Source organism: Dermochelys coriacea, chromosome 12 (assembly GCF_009764565.3).
Source record: "Dermochelys coriacea isolate rDerCor1 chromosome 12, rDerCor1.pri.v4, whole genome shotgun sequence".
Taxonomy (NCBI): Eukaryota; Metazoa; Chordata; order Testudines; family Dermochelyidae; genus Dermochelys; species Dermochelys coriacea.
The window spans coordinates 43,860,417-43,883,114 of NC_050079.1; the positions used below are offsets into that span (position 1 = coordinate 43,860,417).

The window sequence follows — 22,698 nt, forward strand, 5'->3', positions numbered from 1 at the left end:
TCCTTCCCTGGAGACTGGTTCGCCGCCCTCGACATGAAGGACGTGTACTTCCACGTAGTGATTCATCCGGTGCACAGACGTTTCCTACATGTCTGATCAACCGCGAACACTGTCAGTTCACGGTCCTTCCTTTTGGCCTTTCCACCGCCCCCAGAATATTCACCAAATGTATGGCTGTTGTGGCAGCCTCCCTTCATCGGCAGTGGATCCATGTATTTCTGTATCTCGACGATTGGCTTATCCGGGGTCGCACCAGGGGACATGTGCAGTCCCACGTTCAAGTTACCATAGCCATGTTTCGTCAGCTGGGCCTCCTGCTCAACATCGAAAAGTTGACCCTAGAGCCAACCTAGAGAATAGAGTTCATTGGAGCAGTCTTAGATTCCAGACTGGCCCAAGCTCTCCTACTGGATGTCCGCTTCCAGTCATTGGCGAACCTCATGCGCAGCCTTCAAAGGTTCCCAACCTCAACAGTGAAAACGTGCCTGAGCCTTCTAGGGCACATAGCCTCTTGCACGTACGTGACTGGGCATGCCAGACTGCGGCTCCGCCCACTTCAGGCCTGCTGTCAACAGTATATCGTCCAGCTCGGGACAGTTTGAGTATGGTGGTCACCGTCCCAGAAATGGTCCTAACCTCTCTCCGCTGGTGGTTGGATCCCAGGACAGTATGCAAAGGGGTCCCATTTCATGCCCTCAACCATCCTTGTCCCTGGTCACAGATGCTTCATCCCTAGGATGGGGCACCCACCTCGGGGACCTCCAAACACAGGGTCTATGGACTGCAGCTGAGCTATCTCTACACATCAATGTACGAGAACTGATGGTGGTGCGCCTGGCGTGTCAGGCATTCCAGGAGCATCTACATGGATGTTGTGTGGCGGTCCTCACAGATAACACCACGGCCATGTTCTACATCAACAAGCAAGGGGGAGCCCGGTCATCCTCCCTCTGTCGGGAAGCCATTCACCTATGGCAGTTCTATATATCCCTCTATCCCTCCGATGGCGTCCTTTCTCCCAGGGGTCCAGAACACACTCAGCAGGTCCTTCCAGTCTCACGAGTGGTCGATTCGTCTGGATGTCATCCACTCCATCTTCCTGAGGTGGGGGTTTTCCCAGGTTGACCCATTCGCCTCATGCAGCAATCAGAAGTGCCAAATGTTTTGTTCTCTCCAGGGAAGTTCCCCGGGTTCGCTGTCAGACGCCTTCCTGATCCTGTGGAAGGACCAGCTGTTCTACACCTTCCCTCTGTTCCCACTAGTCCACAAGGTCCTGCTCAAGTTACGTAGGGACAGAGCATGTCAGCAGTGTGCCCTTGTTGCCAAGAAGGCCAATGGCATTTTGGGTTGTATAAGTAGGGGCATAGCGAGCAGATCGAGGGACGTGATCGTTCCCCTCTATTCGACACTGGTGAGGCCTCATCTGGAGTACTGTGTCCAGTTTTGGGCCCCACACTACAGGAAGGATGTGGATAAATTGGAAAGAGTACAACGAAGGGCAACGAAAATGATTAGGGGTCTAGAGCACATGACTTATGAGGAGAGGCTGAGGGAGCTGGGATTGTTTAGTCTGGAGAAGAGAAGAATGAGGGGGGATTTGATAGCTGCTTTCAACTACCTGAAAGGGGGTTTCAAAGAGGATGGCTCTAGACTGTTCTCAATGGTAGCAGATGACAGAACGAGGAGTAATGGTCTCAAGTTGCAATGGGGGAGGTTTAGATTGGATATTAGGAAAAACTTTTTCACTAAGAGGGTGGTGAAACACTGGAATGCGTTACCTAGGGAGGTGGTAGAATCTCCTTCCTTAGAGGTTTTTAAGGTCAGGCTTGACAAAGCCCTAGCTGGGATGATTTAACTGGGACTTGGTCCTGCTTTGAGCAGGGGGTTGGACTAGATGACCTTCTGGGGTCCCTTCCAACCCTGATATTCTATGATTCTATGATTCTGGTCTCCCCAGTGTGGCCCAGGCAACACTGGTACACCATGCTGCTGGAGTTACCGGTAGACGCTCTGATCCCACTCCCGCTTTGGCCGGACCTGATCTCACAAGACCAAGGCCGCCTCTGTCACCCCAACCTGCAATCCCTCCACCTCGCAGTGTGGATGCTGCATGGCTAACTCAGTCAGAGCTACTCTGCTCACACTCAGTGCAGCAGGTACTGCTAGGTAGCAGAAAACCCTCCACTCGAGCCAGGTACCTGGCCAAATGGAAGCGTTTCTCCTGCTGGTGTGCTCAGCGCGACACGCACCCTTTGCAGGCATCAGTGCCTCTCATCCTAGACTATCTCCTATCCCTAAACCAGCAGGATCTGGCGATATCATCTGTTAGGGTGCACGTGGCAGCCATCTCGGCTTTCCACCCAGAGAACATGGTCGTTCTGTCTTCTCCAACCCGACGGTCGGTAGGTTTCTTAAGGGACTGGACCGTCTTTACCCACAGGTGCGACAACCGGTCCCAGCATGAGACCTTAACCTGGTACTTTCCAGACTCACGGGGCCCCCGTTCGAGCCGATGGCCACCTGCTCGCTTCTCTACCTATCTTGGAAGACAGCCTTCCTTGTAGACATCACTTCAGCAAGGCACATATCTGAACTCAGAGCCCTCACGTCGGAACTGCCGTACACAGTTTTCCATAAAGACAAGGTGCAGCTTTGTCCTCACCCTGCCTTTCTTCCCAAGGTGGTGTCAACTTTTCACATCAACCAGGACATTTTCCTCCTGGTCTTCTATCCAAAGCCACACGCTACTCGGCGGGAGCAACGGCTGCACTTCCTTGATGTTTGTAGGGCCCTCGCTTTCTATGTTGAACGTACGAAGCCATTCAGAAAGACGACCCAGCTATTTGTTGCTGTGGCTGATGGGATGAGAGGCCTCCCGGTCTCCTCACAGCGTATCTCCTCTTGAATCACGTCCGGTATCCATGCTTGTTACGACCTGGCTGACGTCCTGGCCACACACCTCACCGCCCATTCCACAAGGGCCCAAGCTTCATCGGCTGCTTTCCTGGCACAGGTTCCAATACAGGAAATTTGTAAAGCTGCCACTTTGTCTTCAATGCATATGTTTGCCTCTCACTATGCAATAGTCCAGCAGTCCAGAGACGATGCTGCATTTGGTTCAGCGATGCTGCACTCAGCGATATCTCACTCCGACCCCACTGCCTAGGTAAGGCTTGGGAGTCATCTAATTGGAATTGATATGAGCAAGCACTTGAAGAAAAGACGGTTACTCACCTTTGTAACTGTTGTTCTTCGAGATGTGTTGCTCATATCCATTCCAAACCCGCCCTTCTTCCCCTCTGTTGGAGTAGCCAGCAAGAAGGAACTGAGGGGGCGCTGGGTCAGCTAGGGTATATATCCAGCGCCATAGAGGAGCCACTCCAGGGGGCTCCACAGCCAACTCACCAGGTGTTGCTAGGGTAAAAATTTCTCCGACGATGGTGCACGTGGCATGCGCACACCTAATTGGAATGGATATGAGCAACACCTCTCAAAGAACAGTTACAAAGGTGAGTAACCGTCTTTTCATGAAAATCTGATTTTTTTAGGTGCCCATCTCCATGGTATTTTGTCTCCCTCCTCCTGCAGAGCAATGAAATATTCAGGTGACCATATATATATAGGTGAAAAAATATACCTTTACTATGCTATTTTGGTGCAATTTCATCAAGGGCTAGAGTCTAGTTTATTATCCAGGTTCTTCTATTTCTAAGCTTATCTTGGTTTCCTACCTGCTTAGTTGCTGTGATAATACAGTAACTCCTCTCTTAAAGTCATCCTGGTTAACGTTGTTTTGTTACGTTGCTGATCAATTAGGGAACATGTTCTTTTAAAGTTGTGCAATGCTCCCTTATGTCATTTGGCAGCCGCCTGCTTTGTCCACTACTTGCAGGAAGAGCATTCCATTGCAGCGAGCTGGTGGGGGTTTGGAACCAGGGTGGATCAGCCCCCCCACATCAGCTCCCTGCTCCCCTAAGTTCCCTGTGCAGCAGCCGCCCAGCAGGCTATCAGTTGCCGGCTGTTCAGCTGTCCCTCCCCCCACTGCCATGTGCTGCTCCTGCACTCTGCCTTGGAGCTGTTCTCCAGAGCCTCCTGCTGGGTGGGGGGAGCGGGGAAGGAGAGGGGGGCTAATGTCAGTGTGTCACCCTCCCCCCTGCTCCTGCACCCCGCTTAGCCCATCTCCATAGAGCAGGGGACACACATGACAGGGTGGGGACACATATGACTGGCTCAGGAGGGAGGGAGCTTCCTGGCAGCAGTTGCTGCAGTCTCAGCTTGCTGATTAACTTAACAAAGTAGTATACTTAAGAGGGGTGTCAGCCTACTTAAAGGGGAAATGTTTCAGAGTAGCAGCCATGTTAGTCTGTAAGGCAAAAAGAACAGGAGTACTTGTGGCACCTTGGAGACTAACAAATTTATTTGAGTATAAGCTTTCGTGAGCTATAGCTCACTTCATTGGATGCATGCAGTGGAAAAAAATGACATAAGGGAGCATTGCACAACTTTTTTTCCACTGCATGCATCCAATGAAGTGAGCTGTAGGTCACGAAAGCTTACGCTCAAATAAATTTGTTAGTCTCTAAGGTGCCACAAATACTCCTTTTCTTGTTAAAGGGGAAATGTGCATCTCTCTCTCTCACACACAGGGTGTGTGTCTGTCTGCCATGCTGTCTCCCCTCCTTCCATTCGTGCTGCCTTGTAGAATGTGAGGCTACATTAAGAACAATGAGTTAACCCTTGAGGGCTCAACGAATTGCTAATTCATCATTTAGCAGTAAGGCATTCCCTGGGAAATAACCTATCCTCTGACTCCACCACCTCAACCAAGCTTCACAATCATCATTGCCGTGTACAGTATTAAATTGTTTGTTTAAAACTTATACTGTGTGTGTGTATATATATATATATATATAAATATATATATATATATATATATTAATCTTTTGTCTGGCAAAAAAAAAATTTCCTTGGAACCTAACCCCCCCCATTTACATTAATTCTTATGGGGAAATTGGATTCGCTTAAAGTTGTATTTTTCAGGAACATATCTACAACGTTAAGCGAAGAGTTACTGCAGTAGGTTCTCTTGCTGGAAAAACTGTAATGGTCCTTTCAGACCTTTCAGGGTCTGTTTTAGTATTTGAAAAGTGAGAAAAGAACTAGAAACCATGACATTAGAATAATGAAACTTCTTGAGCAGCTTTCAAGATGCTGTTTTCCTGGTCCCTGGGTGGGAGCAGCACCTTATGGAAGAGGAGTCCTTAGTCTATACCTTTGAGGCAGAATGTTGGGCATGGGAGTCTCTTGTTAGAGCTGGAATGTTTTAACTCTCTGAGGCAGTGTATGTCAAATTCCCTAAGAGTTTTAAAAACAAGATTTAGTAACAATACAGCAAAAAGATCCAAATAAAACAAAAGAAACAGTTTGTATGGTGCATCTATTCTTGTGCTGGGTAGGTACCTCTTCCGCTTAGTTATAGTAGGGTATTAGCTTTCCATTTCTAGAGTGCTGCTGAAGTGAAGAAACAGATTGACAGAGCCAGAAGAGTACCCAGAAGTCACCTACTACAGGACAGGCCCAACAAAGAAAATAACAGAACGCCACTAGCCATCACCTTCAGCCCCCAACTAAAACCTCTCCAACGCATCATCAAGGATCTACAACCTATCCTGAAGAATGACCCATCACTCTCACAGATCTTGGGAGACAGGCCAGTCCTTGCTTACAGACAGCCCCCCAACCTGAAGCAAATACTCACCACCAACCACCCACCACACAATAGAACCACTAACCCAGGAACCTATCCTTGCAACAAAGCCAGCTGCCAACTGTGTCCACATATCTATTCAGGGGACACCATCATAGAGCCTAATCACATCAACCACACTAGCAGAGGCTCGTTCACCTGCACATCTACCAATGTGATATATGCCATCATGTGCCAGCAATGCTCCTCTGCCATGAACATTGTTCAACTGGACAGTCTCTATGTAAAAGAATAAATGGACACAAATCAGACGTCAAGAATTATAACATTCAAAAACCAGTTGGAGAACACTTCAGTCTCTTTGATCACTCAATTACAGACCTAAAAGTGGTAATTCTTCAACAAAAAAACTTCATAAACCGACTCCAACGAGAGACTGCTGAATTGGAATTAATTTGCAAACTGGATACAGTTAACTTAGGCTTGAATAGAGACTGGGAGTGGATGGGTCATTACACAAAGTAAAACTATTTCCCCTTGTTTATTCCCCCTCCACCCCCCTCCCTGTTCCTCAGACGTTCTTGTCAACTGCTGGAAATGGCCCACCTTGATTATCACTACAAAAGGTTCTCCCTCCCCACCCCCCACCCCACTCTCCTGCTGGTAACAGCTCACCTTAAGTGATCACTCTGGTTACAGTGTGTATGGTAACACCCATTGTTTCATGTTCTCTATGTATATAAATTTCCTCACTGTATTTTCCACTGAATCATCCGATGAAGTGAGCTGTAGCTCACGAAAGCTTATGCTCAAATAAATTTGTTAGTCTCTAAGGTGCCACAAGTCCTCCTTTTCTTTTTGCGGATACAGACTAACACGGCTGCTACTCTGAAACCTGTCATTTCTAGAGAGTCTTCCTTCTTTGTGCCAGTCTCTCAGGCTTTGTCTTCACCAGTGAAAAAGATGTATTTTTAGCATGTGTTAGCAAGTAGAGGTAATCTGTAAATAAACCATGCTGGGAGCTTATACAGCTAACATGTGTCAAGTTTACCTTGGCCAGCTAACATATGTTAAAATTACAACAGCCTCATCTACACTAGAAGTGCATATTTGTGGTGTTCTTTGAATGGTCTGTGCAGATTGCCACTTATGGGCTGCATGGGCAGTGCAGCTTGGATGGTGAAACATTCTTGTAGCAGTGTCCATTAAGTGCTCTCGTACCCCCTCCTGTTTTCCCCTCACTGTTACTGAATGTTCTAAAGACAAGGCTGTAAAAAGGATGCAGAGCACTCCAGCCATCTAAGTTCCTTCCAGCCGCAGTTTAGAACAGACCAGGACCCTGCTTGTTCAATCTGACTTGGATTGGTCTATCAAGACCCAGAGCTTTTGACAGTTTCTTAGTTTATTAAGTTAAAGTTTAGGCTTAGTTTGATTATTTCATTTATTGCAATACTTTCTTTCATTTTTATATTTAATACATTAATTGATTGTATCCTGTTCCTTGGCATGGATCTGCAAATCCCACAAAGGAACCGCAAAGGAAGAGAGCAGGATTTCAGGGGAGCTCAGCTTGTTCTACTGTGTTCGCTGCTTCAGATGACCATGTTTGGTGTCCAGCCTGCTTGGGAGAAGGCCATTCTCTGTCACACTGTTCCATATGCAGCAACTTTACTTCAAGTGCTAGCAAGGAGCATTAGAAGAGGCTCCAGGACTTGCTGCTGCATCTGATTCACAGTTGAATTTGTAGTCAGATGTTTTAGGCCAAGATAGACCTGACATTTTGCTATCCTATTCCCCTCTTGCAAGGCAGATTCATAGATATTAAGGTCAGAAGGTACCGTTATGATCATCTAGTCTGACCTCCTGCACAACACAGGCCACAGAATCTCACCCACCCACTCCTGCGAAAAACCTCTCACCTATGTCTGAGCTATTGAAGTCCTCAAATTGTGATTTAAAGACTTCAAGGAGCAGAGAATCCTCCACCAGAGAACATTATAGAGATACTAGATACAGATTATATTGACCAGAGGTTCTCAAACTGGGGGTGGGGCACAGAATGTATTCTGGGGGGGATGTGAGGATTTAAGGGGAAAAAAACTTACTGCACACATTTTACCTACAGCAATGAATTAACTAGCAAAGCTGATTCCTACAGATATATCAGCTCCTCAGATGGCACTGTGTATTTTGACAGATTTCTGTTAAGTTTACATAGCATGATACAAAGTTGTTGCTATTTGTATGTTAATCCATTTGCTATGATGCGGTGTGCACATTTAATTGTAAGCATCAACCACCATCAAAGTTTGCTTTTGCTTTATTACAATGAATGGTTGCCCTACTTTTTAATATTTAGTGAGTTGCAAGTTTAGTTTTGTTTCTTTTATTGGGCATAAACTACTATAGACACAAAGAAGTGGGGCATGATCAAATACATTTGAGATCCACTGACATAGACTAAGGGAGGGGTGGCCAAACTGTGGCTCCGGAGCCACATGTGGCTCTTCAGAAGTGAATATGCGGCTACTTGTATGGGCACTGACTCCGGGGCTGGAGCTACAGGTGCCAGCTTCCCAAGGTGCTGGGGATGCTCACTGCTCAACCCCTGGCTCTGTGACAGGCCCTGCCCCCATTCCACCTCTTCTCGCCCTCTCACCTGTGCCTGCAGTGCCCTCCCTCCTCCCCCTCTGAGCCTCTTGCATGCCACGAAACAGTTGATCGGGAGATGTGGGGAGGGAGGGGGAGGCGCCGATTGATGGGGCTGCCGGTGGGTGGGAGGCGCTGGGAGCGGGGTGGGGGAGCTGATGGGGGGCTGCTGACGTATTACTGTGGCTCTTTGGCAATGTACATTGTTAAATTCTGGCTCCTTCTCAGGCTCAGGCTCAGATTGGCCACCCCAAACTAAGGGAATATTCTTACCCACTAGTGTATTATAATAGAAATTTTGACACTGGGATACAGGCAAGACTAGGACATACCACCATGAGCCAGATGGTCTTACTTTCCATCACCCAAATAGATGAATCTATATAAATAAAACCTTCCTCTCTAAGGGGGCAAAGCAAATCACATGCATTGGCTCTGATGCAACCAGATCTGTCTACCTTTCCAGTTTCCAGGGAGCTGCCTTCGAAGCTACATGTTGTCCAAAGAATCCTGAGGTACCTGTTGAACTTCAGGAGGTGGATCTGAAGCCAAACATGCAAATGTCACTGCATGAGAATGTCTGGGTATCCTCAGCCTTTTGTCCTTTGGAAGTTGTGATTCAATTTTACAAATTGGTGATTAATTATTATTTGTATTAAACCCTGTACCAGAAAGGAGAGGGACATTCGCCTGAAACAACTCATGGAGTCTGCTCTCCGCCCGAGTGCCTCAGTGCAGAGCGTTCCTCCAGCAGTGCTGTCTACAGCACCGCAAAAGGACTCGGCATGCCCTCCTAGGGGCCGGTGATCTCCCGGGGCCCAGAAATGCTCCCCCCGGAACTGCTCTCACTCCCCGGCTGCCCGTAAAAAGCAGGCCATGGGAGGACCTCCTCAGAGGCTTGAAGCAAACACCGCGGCCCTGGCAGGACACGGTGCGGACCATACCCGTAAGACTGACAGAGCGTCCAGTAGGCCTCAGCCCACACAGGCCCTCAGTCCCCTGGGCAGCCCCGCACTGCTGGACCCCCTGCAGCTGCAGGTGGAGGAGGTCATGCTGCCCTCCACTCTAGACACTTTTGAGGCCACTAGAGGGCTCATTGAGATGACTGCAGCTGTGTCCCCGATCTCAAGGCCTCCACCAACTCAAGCCCCGGCATCGTCAACGGGCAAACCAGCAATGTTTGGGCCATCTGCCCCCAGACCAGCATCACCGTGCCGCTCTGAGTCCCTGCGCCATTCTGAGACCCGGCACAGCATGTATGCTACATGCCAGTCTGACTCATGGCACTGGTCTGACTCATGGCCCTGGTCTCGCAGCCCCAATCCTCGGAGCCATTCCTGCTTGAGGTGGTCGTCGGCTGATAATTCAGGGTCCCTCTCATGGTCTAGGTCATGGTCTGAGACCTAGCGGCACCGCTTAGAATCATAGAATCATAGAATATCAGGGTTGGAAGGGACCCCAGAAGGTCATCTAGTCCAACCCCCTGCTCAAAGCAGGACCAAGTCCCAGTTAAATCATCCCAGCTAGGGCTTTGTCAAGCCTGACCTTAAAAACCTCTAAGGAAGGAGATTCTACCACCTCCCTAGGTAACGCATTCCAGTGTTTCACCACCCTCTTAGTGAAAAAGTTTTTCCTAATATCCAATCTAAACCTCCCCCATTGCAACTTGAGACCATTACTCCTCGTTCTGTCATCTGCTACCATTGAGAACAGTCTAGAGCCATCCTCTTTGAAACCCCCTTTCAGGTAGTTGAAAGCAGCTATCAAATCCCCCCTCATTCTTCTCTTCTGCAGACTAAACAATCCCAGCTCCCTCAGCCTCTCCTCATAAGTCATGTGCTCTAGACCCCTAATCATTTTTGTTGCCCTTCGTTGTACTCTTTCCAATTTATCCACATCCTTCCTGTAGTGTGGGGCCCAAAACTGGACACAGTACTCCAGATGAGGCCTCACCAGTGTCGAATAGAGGGGAACGATCACGTCCCTCGATCTGCTCGCTATGCCCCTACTTATACAACCCAAAATGCCATTGGCCTTCTTGGCAACAAGGGCACACTGCTGACTCATATCCAGCTTCTCGTCCACTGTCACCCCTAGGTCCTTTTCCGCAGAACTGCTGCCGAGCCATTCGGTCCCTAGTCTGTAGCGGTGCATTGGATTCTTCCATCCTAAGTGCAGGACCCTGCATTTATCCTTATTGAACCTCATTAGATTTCTTTTGGCCCAATCCTCCAATTTGTCTAGGTCCTTCTGTATCCTATCCCTCCCCTCCAGCGTATCTACCACTCCTCCCAGTTTAGTATCATCCGCAAATTTGCTGAGAGTGCAATCCACACCATCCTCCAGATCATTTATGAAGATATTGAACAAAACGGGCCCCAGGACCGACCCCTGGGGCACTCCACTTGACACCGGCTGCCAACTAGACATGGAGCCATTGATCACTACCCGTTGAGCCCGACAATCTAGCCAGCTTTCTACCCACCTTATAGTGCATTCATCCAGCCCATACTTCCTTAACTTGCTGACAAGAATGCTGTGGGAGACCGTGTCAAAAGCTTTGCTAAAGTCAAGAAACAATACATCCACTGCTTTCCCTTCATCCACAGAACCAGTAATCTCATCATAAAAGGCGATTAGATTAGTCAGGCATGACCTTCCCTTGGTGAATCCATGCTGACTGTTCCTGATCACTTTCCTCTCCTCTAAGTGCTTCAGGATTGATTCTTTGAGGACCTGCTCCATGATTTTTCCAGGGACTGAGGTGAGGCTGACCGGCCTGTAGTTCCCAGGATCCTCCTTCTTCCCTTTTTTAAAGATGGGCACTACATTAGCCTTTTTCCAGTCATCCGGGACTTCCCCCGTTCGCCACGAGTTTTCAAAGATAATGGCCAAGGGCTCTGCAATCACAGCCGCCAATTCCCTCAGCACTCTCGCTTAGATCGTCATCATTCCATACACCCCTCTCCGTCATGGCACCACACCTCTCCAAGTTGCCGCTCTCTGGCACAGCGCAGATCTCTGGCGCGGCACCATTCTTTATCGTGGTACCGGTCTCTGGCATGGCACCGCTCTCTGACACAGCACCGGTCGCAGTTGCTCTCTCAACGCTGCTCCCCATTGAGGCTAGGTCCAACTTCTTGGCACGTGTCGACCCCACGGTACCACTCTCCACAATGGCACCGGTTGCCGCCCGGATGTCGCCATTCCTCGCGGTACCCATCTTACCCATCAGGGGACGCGAAACCTTCCTTGGTGCACTCGAACACCTCCCTTCCTTGGCCGCCCCGCTCCCAGTCTCCCTCCCTTAGGTCGGTTAGGGCATCAGGAGCTTCGGATGTACCCTGATCAGGCCTGGGCAGCCTCGGACAGGACACCTTAGTACCCCACTGGCAACTCCAGTGGCAGTTCTGGACCCCCGGGACGTACCACCAGGCCCAGGGCGCCCTCCCACCGCCGCTGTCCTTCTGCCGCTACATTCAGCGTCCTGCCTTCCTGAGGCAACTCTCAGCCGTGCCTCCTCCAGACCCCACACAAACTTGGGAACCAGCCCCACCCCCGGTGGAGGCTACTCCTGCTGCTCAGGAGGAACCGGACACAACAGACCAAGGGACTGTTTCGGACCCAGCCATGCCGGTCGCATTCTCCTTGTCTTCTCCTGACGAGGCTGTGGCGGGTACGTCCACATCCAGCCCACCTCCCATGGAGTTCAGGGCACTGCAAGAACTCCTCCGATGGATGGCCCTGAACATGAACCTCCAAGTGGAGGAGGTTGTAGAAGAAGAGGACCCTATGGTGGACATCCTGACACCAGAAGGGCCTTCTAGAGTAGCCTTACCAGTTGTTAAAACTATTCAGTCTAATGCCAAAACAATCTGGCAAACTCCGGCGTCCATTCCCCCCACGGCCAAGGGACCTGAAAGGAAGTACTTTGTCCCCACTAAGGGGTATGAATACCTTTTCACACACACACCCCCACCTCCGCCCCCATGCTCCCTGGTGGTAGATGCGGTAAATGAGAGAGAAAGGCAGGGTCAGCAGGAGCCTGCCCCTAAATCAAGGGGTGCAAAACGTCTGGATCTCTTTGGGAGAAAGGTTTATTCCATGGGTGGCCTTTCCCTTCGGATCGCTAATCAACTCGCGATCCTTAGCAGATACAATTACAATTCTTGGTCTGCTATTCAGAAGTTCCAGGAGCTTCTCCCATCTGATTCATGCACAGAGCTGGGGGCTGTTGCTGAGGTGGGCAGACTAGTGGCCCAGACTTCTCTTCAAGGCTCCCTGGATGACGCAGACACTGGCGTCTGGCATTGCCATGCGACTTAATGCCTGGCTCCAATCCTTGGGCCTCCCACCAGAAGTCCAGCAGATGATCCAGGACCTCCCGTTCGACGGTCAAGGCCTATTCACCGAACAGACCAATTCGAGACTGCATAGCCTGAAAGATTCACATAATACCATTAAGTTTTTAGGCATGCATATCCTGGCAACTCAGAGAAAGCCATTCAAGCCACAGCCCACCCAGCAGCGATCCGTCCTCGCTAGACCCAGGCAAGACTTCTCCCGCAGGAGGAGCAGATACTCTCAGCGCAGGCCATCGCGCCCCCATCCTGGGCAGGGCCATGGACAATCCAAGCCCCCTCCGGTCCCTAAGCACACCTTTTGAAGATATGCACAAGGATGGATTACCAGTCCACAACCCGGCCAGCTATCCTCCCTTTCTGAATCGTCTGTCCCACTTCTACTGTGCATGGTCCCTTATTACATCGGACTGATGGGTCTTCCGCACGGTAGAGACGGGATATTCTATCAACTTCTGTTCCTTCCCGCCCTCCCACCCCCCCCTTGCCCATCCCTCTTCAGGGACCCCTCTCACGAGCAACTCCTTATTCAGGAGGTCGAGTCCCTCCTCGCTCTAGGAGCTGTGGAGGAGGAGCCTCAGGAGCTCAGAGGCAAGGGTTTCTACTCACATTACTTCCTCGTCCCTAAGGCAAAAAAGGCCTATGGACCATTCTGGACCCAGGGAGCTCAACAAGTACATCGTCAACTTGAAGTTCCGCATGGTGTCCTTGGGCACGATCATTCCCTCACTGAATCCTGGAGACTGGTATGCCATCCTCGATACGAAGGATGCCTATTTTCACATCTCAATCACTCCATCTCACAGATGTTTTCTTTGCTTTGTGGTGAACAAGATGCATTATCAGTTCACAGCCCTCCCATTCGGCCTGTGCATGGCTCCTCATGTCTTCACCAAATGTGTGGTGGTCGTCGCAGCCTTCCTTCGCTGCCATCACGTGCATGTCTATCCGTACCTAGACGACTGGTTCATATGAGGCTGGTCCAGCCAGCATGTAGAATCATAGGTGCAATTGGTCAGAGACACGCTTGGGCATCATTCTCAATGTCAACAAGTCGGTTCTCGCTCTGACCCAAACAATAGAATTTATCGGAGTGGTTCTGGATGCAAATCAAGCAAGAGCGTTTCTTCCAGAGGCCCAACATCTAGCCCTTGCACACATAATCGCCGGTCTTTGCAGTTTTCCTACTACCACAGCGAGGTAGTGTCTCAAGCTGCTGGGCCACATGGCGTACTGCACTTACGTGGTGCAGCATGCCAGGTTGCGACTCAGGCCCCGACAGGTGTGGCTGGCGTCCGTACATCACCCAGGCTGTGACAGTTTGGACATGGTGCTCACCATTCCGAGGCATACCCTTGATTCCCTGCATTGGTGTTTGGTGGGCCCTGGAGTTCCATTCCACCCTCCCCAGCCCACTCTGACCCTGGTAATGGACTCATCCGCACTGAGCTGGTGAGCACGTCTTGGAAGCCTGATGACTCAGGGTCTATGGCAAGTAGAGGAACTGGCCCTGCATATCAATATCAAAGAAGTCAGGGCTATCCGACTCGTGTGCCAAGCGTTTCTGTCCCGCTTGCAGGGCCATTGTGTAGTGGTGCTGATGGACAACACCACGGCCATGTTTTATTTAAACAAACAAGGCGGAATCCAGTCGTCTCCTCTATGTCAGGAAGCCCTTCCACTATGGGAATTCTGTCTAGCCCACTCCATCTTTCTCCAAGCTTCATACCTGCCGGGCATTCAGAACGTACTGGCAGACAACTTGAGCAGATACTTCCTTACACATGAATGGTCAATTCGTCCGGACATTATCCAGTCCATTTTCCGCAGCTGGGGGCTTCCCCGAATCGATCTGTTCGCCACGCAGACCAACAGGAAGTGCCCAACCTTCTGCTCCTTCCGGGGTCATATCCCGGGCTCGATTGCAGATGCCTTTCTGATTCCCTGGTCCGGTCAGTTACTATACGCCTTCCTGCCTTTTCCTCTGGTTCACAAAGTGCTTCTCAAGGTCCTTAGGAACAAGACGGACATCATACTGGTGGCCCCAGCTTGGCCTCGCCAGTGCTAGTAACCCACTCTCTTGGATCTGTCGATCTGGGCCCTGTTGCATCTACCTCTCACTCCTCACTTCATCTCACAGAATCACAGTCATCTCCTCCACCCAGACCTTCAGTCTCTGCATCTCATGGTCTGGAGGATCCGTGATTGAACCAGGCTGAGCTCGCCTATTCGGACTTGGTGAGACAGGTGCTTCTGGAAACCCGCAAACCTTCTACCAGGATTACGTATGTATGGAAATGGTTTTCCATTTGGGGTGCCCAATGGCAGTGCTCCTGCTTCAGGCTTCAATCCTGTGCATCCTGGACTATCTAGTGCACTTGAAAGACCAACATCTGGCATTTGTCTCTCCTAAAATCCACCTCGCGGCTATCTCGGTATTCCACCCCGGTGTTTCTGGGCATTCCATGTTTGCACACACCATCGTGGGATGTTTCCTAAAAGGTCTGGAAAAAGTCTATCCCCTAATGAAGCCCCCTGTGCCGGTCTGGGATCTTAACTTACTTCTTTCTCCTCTCATGGGTCCTCCTTTCGCACTGCTAGCTTCCTGCTCGCTCCTCTATCTCTCCTGGAAGGTTGCCTTCCTAGTGGCCATTACCTCAGCACAACGTGTTTCTGAGCTATGGGCCTTCACGTGTGAGCCACCATATTCCATTTTCCATAAGGATAAAGTTCAGCTTAGACCTCATCCATCTTTCCTACCAAAAGTTGTATCCCGTTTCCATGGCAGCCAGGATATTTTCCTGCCCGTTTTCTACCCAAAACCGCATGCCAATCTTGGGGAGCAGCAGCTGCATTCACTGGATGTCAGAAGGGCGCTCACCTTCTACATAGATCGAACAAAACCGTTCCACAAGACAACCCAGTTGTTCGTCGAATGAAAGAAGAGCTGGTTTCTTCCCAGTGGATATCTTCATGGATTACCTCATGTATTTGCGCTTGTTATAAAGTTGCAAATGTCCCTCTGCCTACTGTTATGGCTCACTCCACGAGAGCTCAAGCCTCCTCTGCAGCCTTCCTGGCGCATGTACCCCTCCAGGAAATCTGCAGGGCTGCCACATGGACTTCGGTGCACACCGTCATGTCCCACTACCCATTGTCCATCAATCTTGTGATGATGCGGCCTTCGGCAGGGCGATTCTTCACTCTGCAATACCAACTCTGACCCCACCTCCAATGTAAGGCTTGGGAGTCACCTAACTGGAATTGATATGAGCAAGCACTCGAAGAAGAAAAAACGGTTACTCACCCTTTTTGTAACTGTTGTGCTTTGAGATGTGTTGCTCATATCTATTCCACTTCCCCACCACCTTCTGCCTGCAAGAAGGAGCTGAAGGGGGGTCGGGCAAGCAGGGTTGTATATAGAGCACCACATCAGCACCACTCCAGGGGGCTCCACAGCTGGCCCGATGGGTAGCTGCTACGGAAAAGTTTCCGGCATTGTGCACACGGCACACGCGCACCTAACTGCAATAGATATGAGCAATACATCTTGAAGAACAACAGTTACAAAAAGGGTGAGTAACCGTTTTATTTCAATTTTGGGCAAATAACCTGGATTCAGCATCAGCCTTCATTCCATCCATACTGGCGTATCTGCTCCATTTGAAATTATAAGGACTCTCTAGATCATCTGTCAAAGTGCACTTGGCAGCTATTTCTGCACACCACATGCTAATTGATCATAAGACTGTATTTACCCATGATACAGCTAAGATTTGTGAAGGAACTAATGAATGTTTACCCTCCAGTTAAAGAACCAGCACCAACATGGGACCTCAACCTAGTGTTTATTCGGCTTGTGAAACCTTCCTTTGAACCTTGGGGAAGTTCCCTATTTCACTTTTCAATTAAGACACCTTTTGTTATAGCAATCACATCTGGTAGAAAAGTAAGGGAAATACAAGCTCTCATGGCTGATTTGTCATTCATGGTTTTCCACAAGAATAAAGTGCCCTGGAGCACCCCTGGAAAAAAATTAGTGGGTGCTTAGCACCCACTGGTAGCCAGCTCTCCTTCCCCCACCTCCAGCGCCTCCCATCCATTGGCAGCCCTGCCATTCAACTCCTCTCTCTCCATCCCAGTGCCTCCCACCTGCCACAATCAGCTGTTTCGCGTTGTGCAGGAAGCTCTGGGAGGAGTGGGGAGGGGGCGGGAAGAGGCAGGGTGGGAGTGGGGACTTGGGAGAAGGGATGAAAGTGGGGGTGGGAAGAAGTGGGATGGAGTTGGGGACTTGGGGGAAAGGGGCGGGTGGGAACGGGACCTGGGGCGGAGCAGGGGCTTGAGCAACACCTGGGCCCAGAGGAAGCTGGCGCCTATCGTCCCCATCCTAAATTTCTTCCCAAAGTAGTAATACCATTCCACCACAACCAGGAACAGGAGGGACATGAGAGCACTCCAATGAGTACTTCTATGAAACATTCTGTCATCAGAGTGGCACCAGCTGTGCACCCTATGAATGTGAAAATGTAGAGTCCATCTTAAAAGAACTCCAGTTACAGCGAAAAACCTTAATTTAGACATTCACTTTTCCAAGTGTGGAGTGTGGCCTCAGAGACAGTGCCTCTGGGCTTTCCCCTTTAGAGCCCTGGTTATGTCTTTTGAGGTTTCTTTTGATGTGCCTGTTTTACACCAAACACCTCTTTCTCGGCCTTTCACCAAATTCATTCAAGGCCTAGTTAATCTGGTGGCTAAACAGTTTCATTTCCCGCTTTTCTGTCCCACCTTTGTCGCTAACCACCCCCAAATGGTACGTTGGAGGTAGACTTACTGAAATGAGGACTTTCAACCCACATTTGAAATCCTCCACTCCATCCTTCAGATGACACACACTGTTGTTGGAAGAAATTATTTTAAGTTGCTAATTAATCTCCTATTCTAATGTTTATAGTCCCTAATCCAAGGGGTTTATCTAGCAGACAAATAATTGTCTGATTTGCTTCTGAGTTTAAAGAGATGGGAGTGTATGTAACTCTTAGTCTGTCTTCACTCGAAACACTGCAGCTGCACTGCTGCAGCACTTAAGTGTAGACACTCACTGTAGCAAAGGGAGAGGTTCTCCTGTTGCAGTAGTAAATCTTCCTCCAACAGGCAGTAGCCAGTTCGACCAAAGAATTCTTCCATTGATCTAGAGCTGTCTATCTGGGTTTAGGTCATCTTAACTACCTAGCTGTGCCTTTTCCCACACTCCTGAGCAACGTAGCTGGGGTGACCTAACTTTAGACTTCTTTTGTCTTACCCAATATAGAGCAGAAGTAATGTTATGAATAAGGCTACGGAGGTTGCAGAAGTCACGGAATCTGTGACTTCCAGCGACCTCCGTGACTTCAGCCTGTGGTGGTCAGGAGCTGCAGGGTCCCTTGGGGGCAAGGATCTGCGAAGTTCCCAGCTGCCTCTGGCAGCTCCTGGAGCTCCATGCCGATGCAGATGGGTAGTACCCCCGAGCTCATGGCGGTGGAACCCCCAAGCTCCTGGCCATTGCAGGCGGTAGGGGCCCCCAGAGCTGCCAGTGGCAGAGGAACCCCTGACCCTCCGGCTGCTACAGGCAGTGGGAAACCACACAGCTCCCAAGCGGCGAGGGCCCCCGGAGCTGCCAGTGGTGAGGGAACCCCTGAGCTCCTGGCTGCTGTGAGCAGCGGGGAGTCCCGCAGCTCCCAGCTGCTGCAGGGGAACCCCTGAGTTCCCCGCTGCCCTGGGCCTCTGGAGCTGCTGGTGGTAGGGGTACCCCACAGCCTGCAGCTGCTGCAGGCGGCTCCTAGCCCCTGTGCAGCTGCCCCACTTCAGGCAGTGTGGAGACCTGCAGATCCCCATTTTGTCAGGGATATTTTTAGTAAAAGTCACGGACAGGTCATGGCTTCAATGAATTTTGGTTTTTTGCTTGTGACCTTTTACTTTTACTAAAAATGTCCATGACAAAATCTTAGCCTTAGGCAGGGTCAGCTCTGGGCATCAGCAAAACAAGCAGGTGCTTGGGGCGGCATTCCGGCGCTGGCTATGCTGCCCCTAGAAATGTGCCCCCGCCGCCCCAGCTCGCCTCCGCTCCACCTCTGCCTGCTCCCCTGAGCACGCCGCTGCTGCTCTGCTTCTCCCTGCTCCCTCCCTGGCTTGCCACGTGCCTGTTTCGTGCGACAAGCCTGGGAGGGAGGGAGGAGAAGCCGAGTGGTGGCGTGCTCGGGGGAGGCGGCAGTGGTGGAGCGGAGGCGAGCTGGGGCAGGAAGTGGTTCCTCTACCCCTGCCCTGTTACTTTCTGCGCTCCCCCACCCACCCTTGCTCACCTCTGCTCTGCCTGCTCCCCTGAACGCGCTGCCTCTCCCTCGCCTGAGAGGGAGGTAGGAGAAGCAGAGCAGCGGCGTGTTCAGGGGAGCAGGTAGAGCGGAGTTAAGCTAGGGCGGGAGGTGGTGGGGGAGCCGCAGGAAGCAATGGGGGGGAGGAATGCGGCATGCCCGGGGGAGGAGACTGGGCCGGGGATTTGGGGAAGGGGTTGGGAAGGGGCGGAGTTGGGGCAGAGCCGGGGGCAGGGAGGGCATGAAAAAAAAGCGGGGGCGGCAAAAAATTTTTTTCCTTGGGGCAGCAAAAATCCTAGAGCTGGTCCTGGCCTTAGTATATATTATTGATGGATTATAGTCTGTTTGGTGCAGGAAATGCCATGCTATAACTGGTTTGAAAAGAGGGGATACCATATTTAAGAAAGAACTTGGACTACTTCAGACAACCTTTGTGCTTGCCCTTGTACGTGTATTTGTCACTAACCATTGTGCTTTATGAGTAATTTGTACTCTTGACATTTAGGTTTTCTCAGCTGAAGGGCCTGAACCTGTCCCATAATATGCTGGGGGAGTTTCCTATATTGCTGTGTGAGATCTCCACTCTGACTGAACTCAACATTTCCTGTAATGGGCTTCATCACCTGCCAAGCCAGATTGGCAACCTGTTCAAGTGAGTTATGTGACTTTTCTCTTGGCCCTTAAACACCTTTCATCTGTGGTTATAAACTTGCCCTATGTCTTGGTTTGAGTGCAGACAGAGTAAAGGCATCACAGGTGAGACAGGTCCTCTTGCTCTGTGACCCTTACTGAGAACCCAAGAGTGGCTTTCACAATATGACCCAAGGAGCCCTTAATGCCAACTGACCAGTGTGTTACAGGAATGTCCTGATCCTGGTACGTACATTCTGGTATACACCAAAAAATGTTATGTGAAGACTTACATGAAAGCCAGGATCACACTGGTTATTAATATAGTTGTGAAATGTATGTACAGATACTGTGTAAGGAGTTGTGTATATATACACTGAAAATATATTCTTAGAGTCTGTATTAAGGAGTGAATCACTAGCAGGAGTGAAAAAACAGGTTTTCTGTCAGACAAGAGTAAATTAAGCATTATAAATGGATGCCCATTTACATACAAAGTTATCAAAGAGATGTGAAGTCAGCTGGGAAGGAGCACACAGGAAAAACAAGTTACAGGTGGTTATACAGTCTCTGAATACAGGCAATGAACTATGGGGAGTATAGGTAGAAGGTAAAGAATACACCCTCTTATTCTGGACTCAGGAAGTAAACAAGCAGTGCATTTACATTCTTGAGAATGGCATCTCACCCAACGTTGGTTGAAAATGCTGCAGAGGACTTTGGTGGTGAGATAAACTTTAGACAGAAAGCTAGCTTGTTAGTTAAGGTTAGCTTCTAGAAAACCTTTTGTTGTTTTGTTGTATATGTAACTGTTTGCTTCCACTTACTCACTATCACTTGAATTTTTGATGATAAATTTCTTATTGTTTTCCACTATAAATATGGCCAGGTCCACATTACATTATCAATATAAGGCAGCTTTCATCGACCTAACCTTTTAAGTATCTACACTACAGCGTTGCTCCTGCCAATGTAAGTCCCTCACTACCCTGACTTAATTACACGAGAGTTGTAGCACTGAGGTTGATATAGTTAGAGTGACGCAAAGTTTGTGTAGACACTGTGTTACTTACATCGCCTGTCAACTTGGCACCAAGCTCCCAGCTGGGAGCCCAGCCTCTCAGCCTCCCCCACTGTCCCCCATAAGTTGGGGCAAGCGTTCCTGGTGAGCATGCACACCACCAACAGAAGGAGAGTAATGTGAACATGAAAAATAGCAGTAATTACTGTGTGTGGCTGTATGTCGACCTAACATTGGTAGACTTAGTTGTCATCATCAGAAGAAAGCTCCGCACTAACCAGGACACACCAACTCAAAGCAGCACCAAATCCTGCCATAACAAGAAATGCAAAACCTGTAAGCGTATCTCCACTGCTATGATGATCAACACAATACATCTTTCAAGAGACATGGGTCCTGCACTTGCCTATCACAATGTGTGGTGTACCTTATCCAGTGCACTAAATACCCCATTAACAAGTGTGTGGGTGAAATGAGACAATCACTATGCTCTCACATGAACTCACAGAAAGATGCTGAAAGACAAAAACACCAGATCACCTGTGGGTGAACTGCTTTCACAAAGCAATCACTTTGTATCTGACCTGTCAGTCCTCATCCTTAAAGGAAACCTTCAGAATACTGTGACAGTGCTGGGCAACAGTAGCAGTACCAACAGTCTGATAACTGGATCACAATTAAATTACCCTGGAGTAAACCCGAGGGGCAAAACTGTGTCCAGTTGAGCGATTGGGGATGGACTGGAGAGAGCTACAAGGCTAATTAACCCCAAAAGTAGAAAAAGTACAGAAAGGAAGTGCCAAGTAGGGGGAAGAGACTGAGAAGCTTAGAACATAAGAACATCAATACTGGGTCAGACCAATGGTCCATCTTGCCCAGTATTCTGTCTTCCAGCAGTGGCAAAGGTGCTTCAGAGAGAGTGAACAGAACAGGTAATCATCAAGTGATCCAGCCCCTGTCGCCCATTCCCAGCTTCTGGCAAACAGGTTAGGGACACTTCAGAACATATTTGGTATCCCTGCCCATTCTGGCTAATAGCCATTGATGGACCTAGGCTCCATTAACTTATCTAGTTCTTTTTTTAACCCTATTATAGTCTTGGCCATCACAACATCCCCTGGCACTTGAGTTCTACAGGTTGACTGTTTTGTGAAGAAATATACTTCCTTTTGTTTGTTTTAAACCTGCTGCCTATTAATTACATTTGGTGACCCCTTGTTCTTGTGTTATGACATGTTGTTATGATAAATAACAACAAGTGTTATGATAAATAACACTTCCTTATTTACTTTCTCCACACCAGTCATGATTTTATAGACCTCGATCATATCTGCCCTTAGTTGTTTCTTTTCCAAACCAAAAAGTCCCAGTCTTATTAATTTTCCTCATATGAAAGCTATTCCACCCTTTTCTGTACCTTTTCCAATTCCAGTATATCTTTTTTGAGATGGGGTAACCAGATCTGAACACAGTATTCATGATGTGGGCATACCATGGATTTTTATAGAGGCAATATGATATTTTCTGTCTTATTATTTATCCCTTTTTAAATGATTCCCAGCATTCTGTTAGGTTTTTTGATTGCCACTGCACATTGAGTGGATGTTTTCAGATTAACTATCCATGGTGACTCCATGATCTCTCTCTCTTGAGTGGTAACAGCTAATTCAGCCCTCATCATTTTATGTGCATAGTTGGGCTTATGTTTTCTAGTGTGCATTACTTTGCATTTATCAACATTGAATTTCATCTGCCATTTTGTTGCCCAATCACCCAGTTTAATGAGATCCCTTTGCAACTTTTCGCAGTCTGCTTTGGACTTAACTATCTTGAGTAGTTTTATATCTAAGAGTTTTTTCTGCATGAAATGTCGTCTGATAGAGCTGATGGAGGAAAAGATCCGAGGTTTGGAGATGCAGGTGGAAAGTCTGATTGAGTTTAGGAAGGGGTTTGAGCAGATGATGGAGCAAAGATATGAGGATCTGAAGG

At 49.1% G+C, this 22,698-nt stretch overlaps 1 protein-coding gene across 4 annotated transcripts in view; it reads left to right on the forward strand.

Annotated features, from left to right (window-relative positions):
- PHLPP2 (PH domain and leucine rich repeat protein phosphatase 2) overlaps positions 1 to 22,698 on the forward strand; it is a 157,649-nt gene that overhangs the window by 51,877 nt on the left and 83,074 nt on the right. For 2 of the 4 annotated variants that reach the window (XM_043494744.1, XM_043494747.1), the window contains exons 7-8: positions 3,549 to 3,605; positions 19,564 to 19,710. The exons of 1 other annotated variant lie outside the window; for it this stretch is intronic. In XM_043494744.1, the coding sequence (XP_043350679.1) occupies positions 3,549 to 3,605; positions 19,564 to 19,710 (204 nt within the window). The remainder of the gene's footprint in view (positions 1 to 3,548; positions 3,606 to 19,563; positions 19,711 to 22,698) is intronic. One more of the 4 variants, XM_038367803.2, reaches the window with a different exon arrangement.